At 45.8% G+C, this 17278-nt stretch overlaps 1 protein-coding gene across 1 annotated transcript in view; it reads right to left on the bottom strand.

Annotated features, from left to right (window-relative positions):
- The window catches only part of SPATA7 (spermatogenesis associated 7), an 82942-nt gene extending 66914 nt beyond the window's left edge, over positions 1 to 16028 (bottom strand). The window contains exon 1 of the mRNA XM_026651330.1: positions 15971 to 16028. Within this exon, the coding sequence (XP_026507115.1) occupies positions 15971 to 16016 (46 nt within the window). The 5' untranslated portion in view covers positions 16017 to 16028. The remainder of the gene's footprint in view (positions 1 to 15970) is intronic.
- Between the last annotated feature and the right edge of the window lie 1250 nt (positions 16029 to 17278).

The following is a 17278-nucleotide window of genomic DNA, read 5'->3' as shown; positions in this document are numbered from 1 at the left end:
TGAAACTTAGGCCATGTCTGTATTGGTACAGCTGTGCCCCGTAAGAGCGCTCGTGTAGCTGCATAATGCTGAGGGGAGAGAGTTCTCCCGTCGACAAAATAAAACCAACTCAATGAGTGGCGGTAGCTATGTAGGCGTGAGACGCTCTCCCACTGACATAGTGCAGTGCACAAGAGCGCTTATGCTGGCAAAATTTATGTCGCCCAGAGGGGGTATTTTTTCACACCCCTGAGAGACAAAAGTTTTGCCAACATAAGTGGTAGTGTAGACATGGCCTTAATAAGCAAGATGTCAGCCCTGGAGTTTACCACTTCCACTTATACTAGCATGATGATATCACTTTATTATTTAGAAAAACATGGGGCACATGCATGGAAGAAATCTGCAAGGTTTTGTAGTCTCCTGAGGGATTATTCAACTCCTACATGCCATTTTGGAGTCATTCACTTTAAGAGCCAGCCAGATGCAATAACAGCTTTGAAAAAGCTCAATTTCATTTGAAAATTAGGTATTAGGCTTGTTTGTGGCTGCCATATGGGATGCAAAGTGAAAAGAGCCTGCACCTACTTTTGAAGCTACAAAAAACTATTTTTAAAATCATAAAGGCGAAATTGAGCACATAGTGGTCTTAACTATGATTTTTTTCTGTTTACGCAAATGGAATACAAGCATACTGGACCAAGTTCTGGTCTCAGTGAAGTCAATGACAAACTCCCATTGACTTTGATGGGACAAAGATTTGGTCATTAATCTGACTTTAATGCAGTTAACTTTATAATTTAATATGAGATGAGCGGTGTTTGCTGGATGAGAATTCTTGTAATTTCCTAGACTTTTTGAATAAAACATATTCAATTCCAAAAAAATTCAATAATATGCATTTAAAATGAAATTCCAATTTTGCTGTGTTTGAATTTAGCATGTAATCAACTACATTTGGGTGTAAAACTGGAATGTTATGAAAGTGACGTGACTCCTACAACAGATATCAGTGTCTACCATATGTACCATGGTAACGCTATATAGTCCATTAACTAATTAAGTACTATTAATAGGCATGCTGAATTACATGCAGGAAGCTCTTCTCTACATCTACTATTAATGCCCAACAGTGTGCTAGTGTTCTCAGTGCTCCAGGACAAATAACCTACTAACTCATTGCATAAACAATGTAAAATGAACAAACTGAAAGATATTTATGTTTTACAGTTAAAAAAAATCCCAAACAAAAAGCAAAATAACACTACCCAAAAAAACCCTAACTGATTACTTTCTAATCAATCAATGTGATGAATGAAATAATCTTGTGTTAAACTGACTCAAACAAAAGGACAACGAAAGCAAATCTTGAAAAAATTCATGAAAATTTTTTTTCCTAATTAAAAGCTTCAGTGTGCTGACTGGGGAAGTTATGGATGAAGCACTATTGCTCTTGCTTTGCGACAATTGCAGAAACTGCTGGCTGTGTCAATCAGTGGTTTATTTATTAACGGAAATGAAATAGGAAAAAATAAATTAGTTTAAAAGGTAACTGAATCTGAATGCCCAGAAAAGTTCAATGGGTAGCTGTGTTCTATGTTTAAAGCAGTGGGTCTAAGCATCTTAGGGTATGTCTACACTGGCAAGTTTCGGCCCCACAAGTTATACCACTTTTATTAAAACGCTGGAATTAATAAACAGCTGTTGCGTGACCACACTGTGCTCCTTGTGACGCTGGAGTGCATCCACATTAGCAGCTCTTACACCAACAAAGACAGCAGTGCATTGTGGTAGCTATCCCACTGAGTACCTGGATGCAGGGTGCTTTGGGAAGGGTTTGCAATGCCTCATGGGGCAGGCACAGCGTCACATGACGCAGGTTTCCCAATTCCATTGTCCCATGGGCATCGTACTACATTGCTAGCTGCTTTTCAACTGAAGTGTGTGTGTGTGTGGGGGGGAGAGTATGTGTGTGTGTATGAAGCGGAGGAGAGAGACGGTGTGTTTTGGGGGGACAGAGAGTGTGTCAGCATGCTGTCTTGTAAGTTCAGACAGCGGCAGGAAACAACCAGTCCTGAGGCAGGGGGAAACCCCGACATCAGCCCTGGCCTCCCTCCCTGGGGTCTCTGCACAGAAATCTCTCTCTCTCTCTCAGACACACACACACACACACACACACACCTGCCTGCCTCTGGGTTTAACAGCACTAGTATTCCACATTAATGGTTTGCTTTGTGACCCAGAGCAGATCAGCACAGCACACAATGGCTGTCAGAAACCACGCTTTGAAAGGGGAGGGGCGCATGTCTCCAGGGCAGCTGAGTTCAAAACAATGAGCAGAGCAGTCACCTGAGGCATTATGGGACAGCTCCAGAGGCCAATTACAGCACACAAAGCAATCAAGTGTCTACATTGGCAATAGAGCGCTGGAGCCTCTGCACAAATAGCCTTACGACTCTCATCGAGGTGGGTTTTTGCAGCGCTGCAACCGAGGAGTTTCTGCGCACAAAGTGGCTTGGCAGTGTGCACACGCCTGCAGTTTGAGTGCAAAAAGCTGCTTTACTGCGCAGAAACTTGCCAGTGTTAACTTGCTCATCAGCATTTGGGGAGAAGAGGCTGTCCAGTCCCAGCTGCATGCCAGCTGCAGGAATTTTGATACCTACGGACAGATTTCACGATGCATGACAGAAAGGGGCCATGACTGGGATACACTGCAGTGCAGGGTCAAAGTTAAGGAGCTGCAGAACACCTACCAAAAAGCGTGGGAGGCAAACCGCCGCTCCAGTGCTGTGCCCACGAGCTGCCGGTTTTACAAAGAGCTGGATGCGATACTTGGTGGCGACCCCACCTCCACTGCGAAGGCCACTGTGGATACTTCCGTGGCTCGCATGCCAGTCGAGAGTGGACTGTGCCAGGAAGAGGAAATCTTGGAAGAGGATGGGGAGGAGGAGGGGGACCCAGAGGCAGAGGATGACTAGGAGGTCAGAGATGCATGCAGCCAGGAGCTCTTCTTTACCCTGGAGGAGGCTAGCCAGTCACAGTTTTCGGAGCTTTGCGAAGTGCAAACAAGAGAGGAGGCCCCTGGAAAGTGGCTTTGATTTTGGGAATCGCTGAAGCGAGTTGTTAGGGGCAGGAGGGTTGCAGAAAGCAGGCTTGTGTCTGTATGATGAGTGTACCACCACATGCCTAGTCTGAGTGGCGGAACAGGGTGCTGATTGACTCCCTCACTTCATGGGAATCTCCCTCAGAGATCTCCATGAAACTCTCATAGAGATACTGGGCAATCCGCTGCCGCAGGTTCTTTGGCAGAGCTGCTTTGTTTCTTGCCCCATTAAGGGTAACTTTCCCGCACCACTCTGCCGTCACTGCGGGTGGGGGGACGGACACCATTGCTGCACAGAGGCGAGCCGCATAAGGGTCAGGGCAGAAGCCGCAGTCTTGGAGAAGACCCTCCCTTGATTCCCTGCTCACCCTCAGCAGCGAGATATCTTCCATAATGAACACAGCCTGTGGAAAATGTGGGGACAATAATGATTATAAGCCCCCCCCCCCCCCGTGCTGGCTCTCCCCAAGAGCCACGTGCCCAGTGTACAGTACGGTCCTGGAACACTGATTTCTCCTGCCCCTGCAGTTACTCACCATTTTTGGGGTCTTGTGGCTCATATGTGCTTGCCTGGGTTCAACCAGTTAGTGACAGGTATGTGAATAGTGGCTGTGTTTTAAATCACTGAATCAGTGGTCTGTGTGTTGCAAACAATACTGCTTCTGTAAAATGTTGCATTTTGGCTTCAGAGATATGACCTTGGGAGCCCAGCCTCCCTCTTTATAATTGCCGGCTGAACAGCTGCGCAGAATTAGAAAGCAGCCACGAAGAACTAAAGAGGACTTTCTGCGTGATGTCATGATGCACTCCGCGGCCGAAAAACAAGAATTGAAGGAGTGGCGGGACAGTGAAAAGAGGGACTGAAAGGAGAACACGGCACACCAGAACGAAGCCACGGAGCGGATCTTAAACATTATGGAGCACCAAGCGGACATGCTCCAGGCGCTACTAGCACTGCAAACCAAGCAGCTCCGCGCCCGCCCTCCCCCGCAGCCGCTGTCGCAAAACTCTTTCCCATGCGACCCCCAGACACCACCAACACACTCTTAACCTCCTGGCTCCAGTCTGTACCCGCGACATTCCACTCCTCCACTGTCACTGTCCAGCACTGCAGACTCCCAGTACCCACTGCACTCAGCACCCATCCCTCTGCAATTAGGCCCTGCTGAAGTACAGTACCTGCTGCACTGTACTCCAAAGGACAAGGTTGCATATGATACCTGGACATACACAAATCTTTAACTGTCCCGGGACCTCCCCTCCTCCTGAGACCCTCCCTTCCCTCATTTCCCACAGTGCTGATGTGTTTTTCTGTTTGTCTCTCTCCTCCGGTTGTTGTTTTTTAATAAAAGAATTGTTTTGGTTTGAAAGCAATCTTTATTCCATTAACTGAAAGCAAACAGAGCCCTTCAAAGCAACAGGCAATTTTCTTAAACCTTCACAGTGCATCACATGCACCAATCTCAATCATCTCCTAGTATTACAAGCACTGCACTCTCGAGCATAGCAAAAAATATTAGTGACTTTCAGCTTAAAATTGCTGCCTCAAGGCATCCCTGATACTTATGGCCCTGCGCTGCGCCCCTCTAATAGCCCTAGTCTCTGGTTGTTCAAATTCAGCCTCCAGGTGCTGAGCCTCAACGGTCCAGCCCTGAGTGAAGCTTTCACCCGTCCCTTCACAAATATTATGGAGCATACAGCACACAGCTATAAGAATAGGAATATTGTCATCGGCCAGGTCCAGCCTCCCATATAGGCAGCGCCAGCGGGACTTTAAATGGCCAAAAGCACACTCAACAGTCATTCTGCACTTGCTCAGCCTGTTGTTGAATCATTCCTTGCGTTATCAAGTTTCCCCATGTATGGCTTCATAAGCCATGGCATTAAGGGGTAGGCAGGATCTCCCAGGATCATAATGGGCATTTCCACTTCCCCTACGGTGATCTTCTGGTCTGGGAAGAAAGTCCCTGCTTGCAGCTTCCTGAACAGGCCAGTGTTCTGAAAGATGCGTGCGTCATGCACCTTTCCGGATCAGCCTGCGTTAATGTCCGTGAAATGCCCACGGTGATCCACAAGCGCCTGGAGAACCATAGAGAAATACCCCTTCCGATTAATGTACTCGGTGGCTAGGTGGGCTGGTGCCAGAATTGGAATATGCGTACCATTTATTGCCCCCTCCACAGTTAGGGAAGCCCATCTGTGCAAAGACATCCACAATGTCATGCACGTTGCCCAGAGTCACGATCTTTCGGAGCAGGATGCGATTAATGGCCTGACACACTTCCGTCAACACGCATCCAACAGTCGACTTTCCCACTCTGAACTGTTTAGCGATCGATTGGTAGCAGTCTGGAGTAGCCAGCTTTCACAGTGCAATTGCCACGCACTTCTCCAACGACAGGGCAGCTCTCATTCTCGTGTCCTTGTGCCGCAGGGCTGGGGCGAGCTCATCAAACAGTCCCATGAATGTGGCTTTCTTCATCCGAAAGTTCTGCAGCCACTGATCATCATCCCAGACGTGCATGACGATGTGATACCACCACTCAGTGCTTGTTTCCCGAGCCCAAAAGCCCAATGGGACTCAATGCTCAGTCCAGAAGATACCATCAGAGATGCTTAGTTTTGCAGTTCTCAAACTGTGGATTTATGTCTCCAGAGGTAACATGCTTGTTAACAGCAAAAATGTTTTTAAATAAAATAAATAAATAATATATAGAGGTGAGAAATAACAGACCTCAACTCTATTGTCCCTCTGCAAATTTGTGTACACAGAGTCAGTCGCTTACCTCTCTCTAAAAGTGCAAAGTTTCAAAAAGTTCAATGAATAGAAGATTGTTGGGGGCGGAATAGATCTGGACAAGGAGATGAAGACTGGAGATAAATGTGAGAAGCGAGGGACATATGCTTGTTTTGTTAAAATATTCTATGTTTGCAGTTGAAGAAAAAAACCCAGAATACTTAAGGTTGTTGTTTTAGTTAAATAAAACAATTTAAATGTCTGTCTGGTGACGCTCTCCTCCTAATACAGCATGGCAAGAAAATCCTCCAAATATTAATGATTAACCTGTTGAATTGGAGATAATTCACCTCCCAATGACTTCATAAATATCTGCTTCAATTACCTTTGGTAAATGAAATAACCAAACAAACATTCATTTTCTGATATAGCTGTAAAACTAATCTGAAAAGTTTTCAAAATAAATCACTGTTTAAAAATGTATAGTGTGTACCTTCTAAGAATGAAACCTACATCTATCTCTGAGTTGTGAAGAATATGTATTAAGGTTATAACAACCCACAAGAATGCACTTTTATGTACAAATTCATGATTAAATCGAGTCTTCCTGACTAGTGATTTAAATCATGATTTAAATGAAATCCACCCTGAGGAGCACTAAGGGCTGGTCTACAATGGAAACTTACATTGGCACAGCTACGTCTCTCATGGATGTGAGAAAGCCATATCTCAGAAACGTAGCTATGCTGACCTAACCCCCGATGCAGACAGTGCTAAGTCATTAGGAAGAACCCCTCCCATCACTGTAGTGAGGAGTCTATACTGTAGCATTTTCAGTTTAGACATAGCCTAATACTTTAGCAGCTTCTTTACATTACAGATGCTACAGCGACACAGCTACAGCGCTGCAGCTGTGCCACTGTAGCATGTAGCGTAGTCCTGATCTACACTAGAAAATTAGGTCAGCATAACTACATCACTCAGGAGTGTGAAAAATCCACACCCCTGAGCGACATAGTTAAGCCGACCTAAGTCCCTGTGTAGACAGCTCTAGGTCAACGAAAGAATTCTTCTGTCAATCCAGCTACTGCTTTTCAGGTCATGTCTACACTAGCAAGCTTACAGTGGCACAGCTGTGCCTATGCAGTACATGTCAGTAGTTTTCTTGTTTCCACTAAAAGATATTACCTCGCCCACCTTGTCTCCCTAGTAGTTTCTTTGAAATTCAATGGAACTAATCATATACTTTACTTATTCAAATGCTTAAAGTTAAATACACTCTTAAGTGTTTTGCTGAATAGAAGCCTAAGGTATAGTTGCCCCCAAAATGGGAAAGTCTCCTATGTCTAAAGTATGCCTTTATCTTTCAAACATTACTTCTAAGCCTCTGACTGCTTTTTCCCCCTAGACATCACTAATGCATTATTCTTCCACTTGCCTGACTGGTCAATGAACATTTTGGGGCAATTTTGATTTCTGAAAAACTCAGACTAGTCCGAGGATATGATAGTCCTGCTCCAGTTTAAAACCTATTTGTTAGCATTGTGTTATACAGAGAAATACACAAGCAGCACAGGTGGTCATATTTGCATGTAAATACTCAGAATGCCCTTCCAGCTCATAGTTAGATCAGAGCAGTGTCAGTATCTACGCTGAGGGAAGAAACTGAAAGGGCTGGTGTTGCTTGTGAATAAATGAAGTACTTTTGTTTGGTACACTTTGAAGCCCATTCAAATTACAGAAATATCATAGCAACATCCTTGTGGTAATTAAATGATGACTTCTGTGTTGCCGTAACAGAGCAACATCACATTTGTGCATCATTGATAAGCAATAAGCCTACAATTTTATTACTGTTCAGAAATGTGCCAAGCAAAGGCAGTGGAAGATAAAGAACCAAATGTAGACCACTAGCTTTAAATAATAAAGCTGGTTTGGATAGTTATATTCCTTATATGGCCATAAATAACATGAATCTGTGACTAACCTAACTGGCTTCTGGGATCAGTACAGTAAATAACTGTTGGGTTTAATTCTGTATCTGGAATTTTAAAAAGTGAACCATGTTCTTTTCAAATTAATCCTAGGTGAAAAAAGAACCAATTACCCTATATTTCAACAATAGTACTTTACATTTTTATAGGGCAAGAAGCCATACCCTTGTTTGAACTGTGCCAAGACATTCCATCACATATGGTCCTGAAGAAGCGATGTGCTGGCCGCGGCTTCTCGCCATCCCCATTGGCCCGGGACGGCGAACCGCGGCCAGTGGGGGCCGCGATCGGCCGAACCTGCCGCGTCAGCAGGTAAATAAAACTGGCCCGGCCCGCCAGGGTGCTTACCCTGGCGAGCCGCGTGCCGCACGTTGCCGACCCCTGTAATATAACATAACCTAAGGCAATGAATATCCTAAAGCTTGATCTCTGCCCAAAATTCACATTGACATGAACAGAAGTCCCATAAGATATATGGAATAAGTGTAAAATTGTATTTAAAATATAAGGGTCTAATTCTTCCATGCATGTAATGTATTTTACACTCTTACACTCACACTAGCAGGAGTAACTCATGCAAATACCACTGCACAGATGGAAGACTAGATCTTACAGACTACTAGACTCAGTTGAAGCTCTGGACAACGAGAACCCCACAGAATCCTTATGGGCCCACAGAAAAAATATGTTGAGAACCAATAGTAAGAGATGGAGGAGGATTTGGGAAGGAAGTGAGCCTGTAAGTGGATCTTCTTTATATTGAGTGAGTAATCTGCAGGTAAAACAGTTTGAGAATACCTTATAGAGAATTTAATACTAAAAATCTTGGGCACAGATAGTATTTTTCTGCACCGAATTTCATTTTTCTAAGCATTATTAAAACTCACATTAAAACTGTGTTTTTGATGGCAAAACAATGTCTGCGGAGAAATCATCTTGTCAGTGTCACCACAGATTTGAACTGACACCACTGATATACTGCATGATAATGTAATGTCATCCCTGTTGACTTAAACTTGCTTGTATATCACTATGGCACTTCAACATGGTGCTGAATAGCATAGCAGCCATGGATTAGTACTATCCTCATTATACAATTGTCACAAGAGATAGCTAGGAAATTAGCACATACATATTATATACATGTTGTTGTTTTAGACCTAAAAATATCTTGAGCATTTTAAAAACAGCTAGGGCCTGATCCTGCAAACACAGGTGTTTAACTTTACTCCTTTGTTTTGTCCCATATATGCCAATGGGACTATTCTCAGAAGTAAAGTTACACATGTGCATAAGTGTTTGCAGGATCAGGACACAAAGGATTAAATCCATGCAAAGAATAATTTTTAAATCTCTAAACCTTTTATTTTTAAATTAGAACTTGTCCAAAAACCTCAAAACCAAGAAAATTGAATCAGAATCCAAGTTATATTTTTATTTTCACCATAAACTATTAATAACAATTTTAGGTAAAATAAAATTATGTTGATTTCAAATACCCTGAGAGTCTGAACTCTGAAAACTGTGGTTATTAGTGAGAAACTCAAATCTTTACCATATTAGCACTTGATACCATTAAAAACACACATGTGCATTTATTATTATTATAAAGCAGACCTTCTAAGGCCCTGATCCTGCAAAGACTTATGTGCATACTTAACTTTATGTACTGATGTAATCTCTTTGCAGTCAACGGAACTAATCACAGTGCATAAAGTTAAGCACATGCATAATGCTTCATTTCATTAGCTGCTTATATGCATTACAGTCACTAGGGTCTCTGTTTTGCAATCTGATCCATGTGGATCTTTGTGCCATTTAAAAAAATTGGAAAATGTGATTGAAAAGCTAAAAAAAATTGACAAAGGGACTGAGGTGCAAGTATAGTATTATCTGAAACTACTTTTAACTTCTGTTTTGATACTGACTGGCAGAATCCCTTCAACATGCTTCAGCTCCATGAAATCATGTTAGGGTGTGGTATGCTGGCGCTCTCTGCCTATGGGGCTGTGCCATGGGATCAGGGTGGAGCAAGGCATATTGGTAGCCTTCTCCCCAGGGGGCTGCCCTCTGGGATTAAGGTGGAGTGGTACATTCTGGGAGCTCTCTCCCCAGGGAGTTGCCCCATGGGATCAGGATTGAGTGATGCATGCTGACAGCTCTCCCCCTATGGGGCTGCCCCCTAGGATTGGGTGGAGTGATGCATGCTGGGAGCTAAGGGAGAAAGAGAGGTACATAGACAAGACTTTCCAAGACATAGAGCCGTCCCACCCACTGTCTGACAGCCTCTGTGCTATTAATGAGGATGCTAGTCTCGGGAAAGAGAACATCAAACTGAACTGGAGGGCAACAATCCCTCAGTTGGGACCCTTCTGCCACTGAGGATATCATCTAGCACTGAGTATACCCCTCCAGGGGAGGGGACCCCAGTTATTAGGAAGAGACAAATAATAGTAATGGGGGATTCAATTATTAGAAATATACATAGTTGGGTTTGTGATGACTGGGAGAAACACATGGTGAATTCCCTGCTGGATGTGAAGGTGGCAGATCTCTCAAGACAGCTAGAGAGACTTACGTGCATTGCTGGGGAAGAGCTGGTGATTGTGGTACATGTAGGTACCAATGACATAAGGAAATGAAGGAGAGAGGTCCTGGAGGCCAAATTTAGGCTGCGAGGTAAGAGATTAAAGTCCAGGACCTTCATATCATTCTCTGAAATGTTTCCAGTTCCACATGCAGGACCATTCTGACAGGCAGAATTGCAGGTCTCAGCATGTGGATGAGATAATGGTGTAGGGAGGAGCATTTTAGTAACTGGGCAACCTTTTAGTAGGGTGACCATAAGTCCCGTTTTGGCCGGGACAGTCTCTTTTTTAAGCCCTGTCTCAGCCGTCCCAACTTTTTTTTCCCCCCAAAGGAGGCATTTATCCCATTTGCTCTTGCTGACTTGATCAGTTGGCAAGAGCAAATAGGACAAATGACCACTTTGGTCAAAAAAGTTCGGTGTGGTGTGGAGGGGGCAAGCGGAGATGGGGCTGGGTGGGGGAAAGCAGCATTCCAGCATGTGGACCCCCTACAGGGTTCCAGCAACCGGGCAACAGCCTGGCTCAGGGTAGGGGCAGGGTTCCAGCAACTGGCAACAGCAAGGGGGGGGGGCAAGCCTTGGGCGAGTGGCTGGAGGTGTTCTGTTTTCTCTTAGAAAAATATGGTCACCATAGCTTTTGGGAAAAGAGGAACCTATACAGGAGGATGGGCTCCACCTAAACCAAAATGGAATCAGACTGCTGGCATGTAAAATTAAAAAGGTTGTAAAAGAAGTTTTTAAACTTAAGGCTGGGGGAAAGCTGACAAGTGTGGAGGACCACATGGTTTGGACAGAGACATCCCTTAGGGGAGGATTTATTTATAGGGATTCTCTATAGCCTAATAAAAAGGAGAGGATAGAAGGTGACAAAGTACAGGTAAGAGCTGAAGAGAAACAGTCAAATGAAAAAAGTCTCATTCAGTTACATCACATGAAGGCAGACAACTGAATATTGACAAATTTTATAAGTGCTTGTATACAAAAATGCTAGACGTCTAAATGGGTGAATTTGAGTGCCTGATATTAAATGAGGATATTGCTATAATAAGAATCACAGAAACTTGGTGGAATGATGATAATCAATGGGACATGGTAATACCAGTATACAAAATATATAGGAATGACAGAGTGGGTCGTGCTGGTGAGGGAGTGGAACAATAAATGAATGAAAGCATAGAGTCAAATATAATAAAAATCTTAAATTAATCACACAGTACCATAGAATCTCTATGGGTAGAAATTGCATGCTTGAATAATCAGAGTATAGCAATAGGAATATACTATCAGCCTCCTGACCAGGATGGTGATGGTGATTGTGAAATGCTCGGGGAGATTAGAGAGGCTACCGATTGGGTACATGTCACCCCAGGATGGTATGCAGAGATAAAAATTCTAGACACCATTAATGACTGCTTCTTGGAGCAGCTAGTACTAGAACCCACAAGGGGAGAGGCAATTCTTGATTTAGTCCTACATGGCACACAGGATCTGGTCCAAGAGGTGAATATAGCAGAACTGCTCAGTAACAGTGATCATAATGTAATTAAATTTAACATCGTTGTTGGAGGGGAAAACACCAAAGAATCCCACCACAGTTGCATTTAACTTCAAAAAGGGGAACTACACAAAAATAAGGAAGCTAATAAAACAGAAATTAGAAGGAACAGTCACAAGAGTGAAATGCCTGCAAGCTGCATGGAAACTTTCTAAAAACTCCACAATAAGGTTCAGATTAATGTATACCCCAAATAAAAAAAAAAAAAAAAAAAAGAGGACCAAGAAAATGCCACAACGGCAAAACAACAGAGTAAAAGAGGTGATAAAAGGAGAAAAGGCATCCTTTAAATATTGGAAATCAAATTCTCCTGAGGAAAACAGAAAGGACCATAAACTCTGGCAAGTTAAGTGTAAAAGTATAATTAGGCAGGCCAAAAACTAATTTGAAGAGCAACTAGCAAAAGACATAAAAACTAACAGCAATTTGTGTAAGTTCTTCAGATGCAGGAGGCCTGCCAAAAAAAAATCAGTGGGGCCACTGGATGATTGAGGTGCTAAAGGACCACTCAAGGAAGACAAGGCTGTTGCAGAAAAGCTAAATGAAATCTTTGCATCAGTTTTTATTGCAGAGAACATGAGGGAGAGTCCCACACCTGAGTCATTCTTTTTAGGTGACAAATCTGAGGAGCTGTCCCAGATTGAGGTATCCATAGAGGAGGTTTTGCAACAAACTGATAAATTAAACAGTAATAAGTCTCCAAGACCAGATGTTCTGAAGGAACTCAAATATGAAATTGCAGAACTATTAACTGTGATATGTAACCTATCACTTAAATCAGATTCTGTACTAAATGACTGGAGGATAGCTAATGTAATGCCAATTTTTTAAAAAAGGTCCAGAGGCGATCCTGGCAATTACAGACTTCTGTACCAGACAGAGTGTTTGAAACTATAGTAAAGAACAGAATTAACAGATGCATAGATGAACATGATTTGCTGGAGAAGAATCCATACAGCTTTTGTAAAAGGAAATCATGCTTCACCAATCTACTAGAATTATTGGGGGGGGGGGGGACACAAACATGTGGACAAGGGTGATTGAGTGAATATAGTGTACTTGGACTTTGAGAAAGCTTTTGACAAGGTCCCTCACCTAAGACTCCTAAGCAAAGTAAGTTGTCATGGCATAACAGGGAAGGTCCTCTTATGGATCAGTAACTGGTTAAAAGACAGGAAGCAAAGGGTAGGAATAAATGGTCAGTTTTCAAAATGGAGAGACATAAATAGCAGGGAGATCTGTACTGGGACCAATGCTATTCAAAATATTTGTAAATGATCTGGAAAAAGGGGTAGCAGTGAGGTGGCAAAGTTTGGAGGCAATACAAAGGAGGGATACTTAAGGCATACTTAAGATAGTGAAGTCCAAAGCAGACTGTGAAGAGGTACAAAGGGATGTCACAGAACTGGGTGCCTGGGCACCAAAATGGCAGATGAAATTCAGTATTGATAAATGCAAAGTAATGCACATTGGAAAACATAATCCCAACTATACATACAAAACGATGAAGTCTAAATTAGCTGTTAACACGCACGAAAGAGATCTTGGTATCTTGTGGATAGTACTCGAAAACATCCGCTGAATGTGCAGTGGCAGTCAAAAAAGCTAACAAAATGTTAGAAACCATTAGGAAACTGATAGATAATACAGTAGATGCTTGTTTGTTGAAACACCTCATAAGTGCAACCACCACTTATAAGCAACATTTCCACTGGGAACATTTTCCCTACCACTTGGTAACAGCAACATAGCTGCCACGTAAGAGCAACAGTTGTGACATCACATCCAGGGCGGAGATTTGGGGGGGGACATTTAGAGGCATTGCCCCCCCCAAACTTCATCTTTCCACTCCCCTCCCAATCCTGGACCTTCAGCACAGCTCCAGGGCACACAGCCCCGCCACTTGCCCTTCCTGAGAAAGCCTGCATAGAGAAAGCAGATGGGGCCGCACTCGAGGGCTGGAGTAACAGGGGGCTCTGTCCAACAGGGACCCAATACTCACAGGGTGCATCTTTTCACTCCCCTCCCAACCCTGGCTCTTGAGTGCAGCTTCAGGGACACAGCCCCATCCACTTGCCCTGCCTGATAGAGCCTGCGTGGAGAGCATGTGTAGGGGTGAGTTTTGGGGGGTGGGAAGTTGGGGTTGGTGGAACAGCAGAAGCGCAGCTGGAAGGTCTCCTCCTCCCTTCCTCAGCATCTGGCTTGCAAGAGGTTGGGGGGACGGGAGGTTGCTATTTTAAGTGGGGAGCATCAGGGACCCCCATACACTGAGCTATCCCCTCCATCTCGGTTGCTGGTGGCAAGGTGTGGGTGTGCTGTTTTGCAGTGGGGGATTGGGGAATCCCCCTCTCCAGGGCACTGATCTGTCCCCTTCCCCCTCCCATCTCCGGTGTCAGTGCTAGGAGCCTGCCCCTCCCACCCCTGCAGACTGTGCACGGTGCCCTCCCCAGCCATATATCCCTCGCCAAGGTGGAACATGAAGTCCGACAGCCAGGCTCACTCAGCCATTTTGTGACTGGGGGCTCCCCTGCCAAACCCAGGATTCCATTTTCAAACTTGGTGTTCCCTACTCCCCCCTCCCCCCACCCCACACACACAAAGTGGCTGCCCCTCCCCTTCCAAAACATCCTTTACTCTTCATATGCCTTCGGTCAGATGACACTCCCCATAACAGCAACAGATGCTTGAATATGTTGCTACTAATGAGCGTTTACTGTAAACTGAAAATATCATAATGTCACTATATAACTCCGTGGTATGCCAACACCTTGAATACTGCATGCAGCGCTGGTTGCCTCTACACAAAAAGATAGATTAGAATAGGAAAAGGTAGAGAGAATGGCAACAAAAATGATTAGGGGTATGGAACAGCTTCATATGAGGAGAGATTTTAAAAACTGGGACTGTTCAGAATGGACAAGAGGCAACTAAAGAGGAGGATATGATAGAGGTATCATAACGATAAAATCATGAATGGTATGGAGAAAGTGAATAAGGAAATGCTATTGTCCCTTCACAAAACACAAGAACCAGGGGTCACCCAATGAAATTAATAGGCAGCTGTTTAAAAAAAAAAAAAAAGGAAGTAAAGCTTCACACAATGCACAGTCAACCTGTGGAACTCATTGCCAGGGGATGTTGTGGAGGCCAGAAGTATAACTGGGTTCAAAAAAGAATAAGGCTATATCTACACTACCGCAGTAAGTCGACCTACGCTACGCAACTTCAGCTACGTGAATAAGGTAGCTGGAATTGACGTACCTTAGGTCAACTCTCCTGTCGACTTACCTTACTCTTCTCGTCGGGGGTAGAGTACAGGGGTCGACTGGAGAGCGATCTGCTGTCGATTTGGTGGGTCTTCACTAGACTCGCTAAATTGACTGCTGGTGGATCGATCTCAGAGAGTCGATCCCAGCTGTAGTGTAGATGTAGCCTTAGATAAATTCATGGACCCTATTAGCCAAGATGATCAAGGACACAACCCCATGCTCTGGGTTTCCCTAAGCCTCTGACCGCCAGAAGCTGGGACTGAAAGACAGGGGATGGATCACTTGATGATTGCCCTGTTCTATTCATTCCCTCGGAACCATATGGCACTGGCCACTGGCAGAAGCCAGGATACTGGACTAGATGGATCATTGGTCGAACACAGTATGGCCGTTCTTATGGGCTACCCCCTGGGATCAGGGTGGAGCCAGGGACGCTGGGAGCTCTCCCCGCATGGGCCTGCCCCCTGGGATCAGGGTGGAGCGATGCATGCTGGGAGCTCTCCCCCCCTGGGATCAGGGTGGAGCGATGCATGCTGGGAGCTCTCCCCCACCCTGTCGGAGCAGGTAGAGCAATAGATGTTGGGAGCTATCGGTCTCCCCCTCCCCCAGCCAGTGACTAACAGCTCCGACCGTGTGGAAGGTGTTGCTGCTGCCTAGGTCACCCCCCCACCTCCCGCTTCGCCCTTGGCGAGTCCCTGCAGGCCCGCCCGGTCCCTCCGCCGGGGGGGCGCCAGACCCCGCGCTACCTGGGCTCCTCCTGCTGCCGCTCTCCATCCTCACGCCCATGCTCATGGCCTGGCCCCAGGCTCCTCTCCCTGAGCCGCGGCCGGCCCGGCCCGGCCCGGCCCCCTTCTCTCGGCTCCGGAGTAGCGGCGGCCCCTCCCCCCACAGCCGGGGCGGGGCCGCTCTGGCCGCGTGCAGGGTTGCTATGACCACGGACCCGGTCACGTCGCCGGGAGTGTTACGTCCCGAGGCCCGGCAGCCCCGGGGAGGGGGAGTCCAGAGGGGGGCGGGGGAAGAGAGAGGCGGGGGAATGCGAGGAAGAGGAGTTGGAGATGGGAGGGGAGAGGAGATGGCGGGGGGAGGGGGGATGGAGATGGTAGGGGAGAGGAGATGGCGGAGGGAGGAGGGAGAAGATGGCGGGGGGGATGGAGATGGGAGGGGAGAGGAGATGGTGGGCGGGGGGGATCGAGAAGGGAGGGGAGGGGAGAGGAGAGGGTAAGGGTAAGGAGGATGGAGAAGGTGCAGCCCACCCAGGCATGACCATGGAGGGGGCTGTGTGAGGCATTGGCTGGTACAACACTTGTCTTCCCTACCAAAGTCCCATCTGGCCCTGTTTGGGGCTGCCTGACCCATCTCTGGGCTGTAGCTAGGAGCCACAATAGGCCATGGCAATGGGTAATTTAGTAGCTAGTGGCCCTATCCAAAGGGTGTAGCTCTGTTTTGTGTGCTTGGGGGGGGGGGGGGGTGTGTCTCTTGGCCGTAGGCAATGTTGCTTCTTTACAGAGTCATTCCTAGAACAATAACATTAACAAATGAAGGACCACCTGCCACCCATGGTAGAAGTATTATTTAGCATGTTTATTACAGTAGTGAATGAGAACTAACCAAGATGGGGCCCCATTGGGCTAAAACACTGCTGGTAGAAGGTGCTGCTTTGATGGTCCTGGGGACTGACATCCAGTACACAGATCAGGTGCAGCATGGGCAGTGGCAGTGCAAGCTTTACCCATGCTGCTACTCCAGGGAGCCTCAGCCCTTATCAGGAGCATCACCCTCTAGAGAATGAATAGGTAAGTGAATCTTCAGACTATGAAGGCCCTGATCTTGCAGTGTCCAACTACCAACAAAGCCTGACTTCAGTGAGAGATGAGGATGCACAACACTATGCTCTAGTTCAGAGGTCCCCAAATTGTGGGGTGCGCCCCCCTAGGGGTGTGTGGAGGAACATCCAGGGGCAGGGCCCAGGCCAGCCCCCACAGGGAGGGAGTACCCCCCCAGCTCTGCTCTGGTCTCACTCCCAGCTGTGTCCACCCACTCCCAGCCCCGTGCCT

The sequence above is a fragment of the Terrapene carolina genome, unplaced genomic scaffold, assembly GCF_002925995.2.
Source record: "Terrapene carolina triunguis isolate 2854851 unplaced genomic scaffold, T_m_triunguis-2.0 Scaffold96, whole genome shotgun sequence".
In the NCBI taxonomy this organism is placed as follows: Eukaryota; Metazoa; Chordata; order Testudines; family Emydidae; genus Terrapene; species Terrapene triunguis.
The sequence above is the reverse complement of the archived record's forward strand: the minus strand, read 5'-3'. Positions and strand labels throughout refer to the sequence as shown.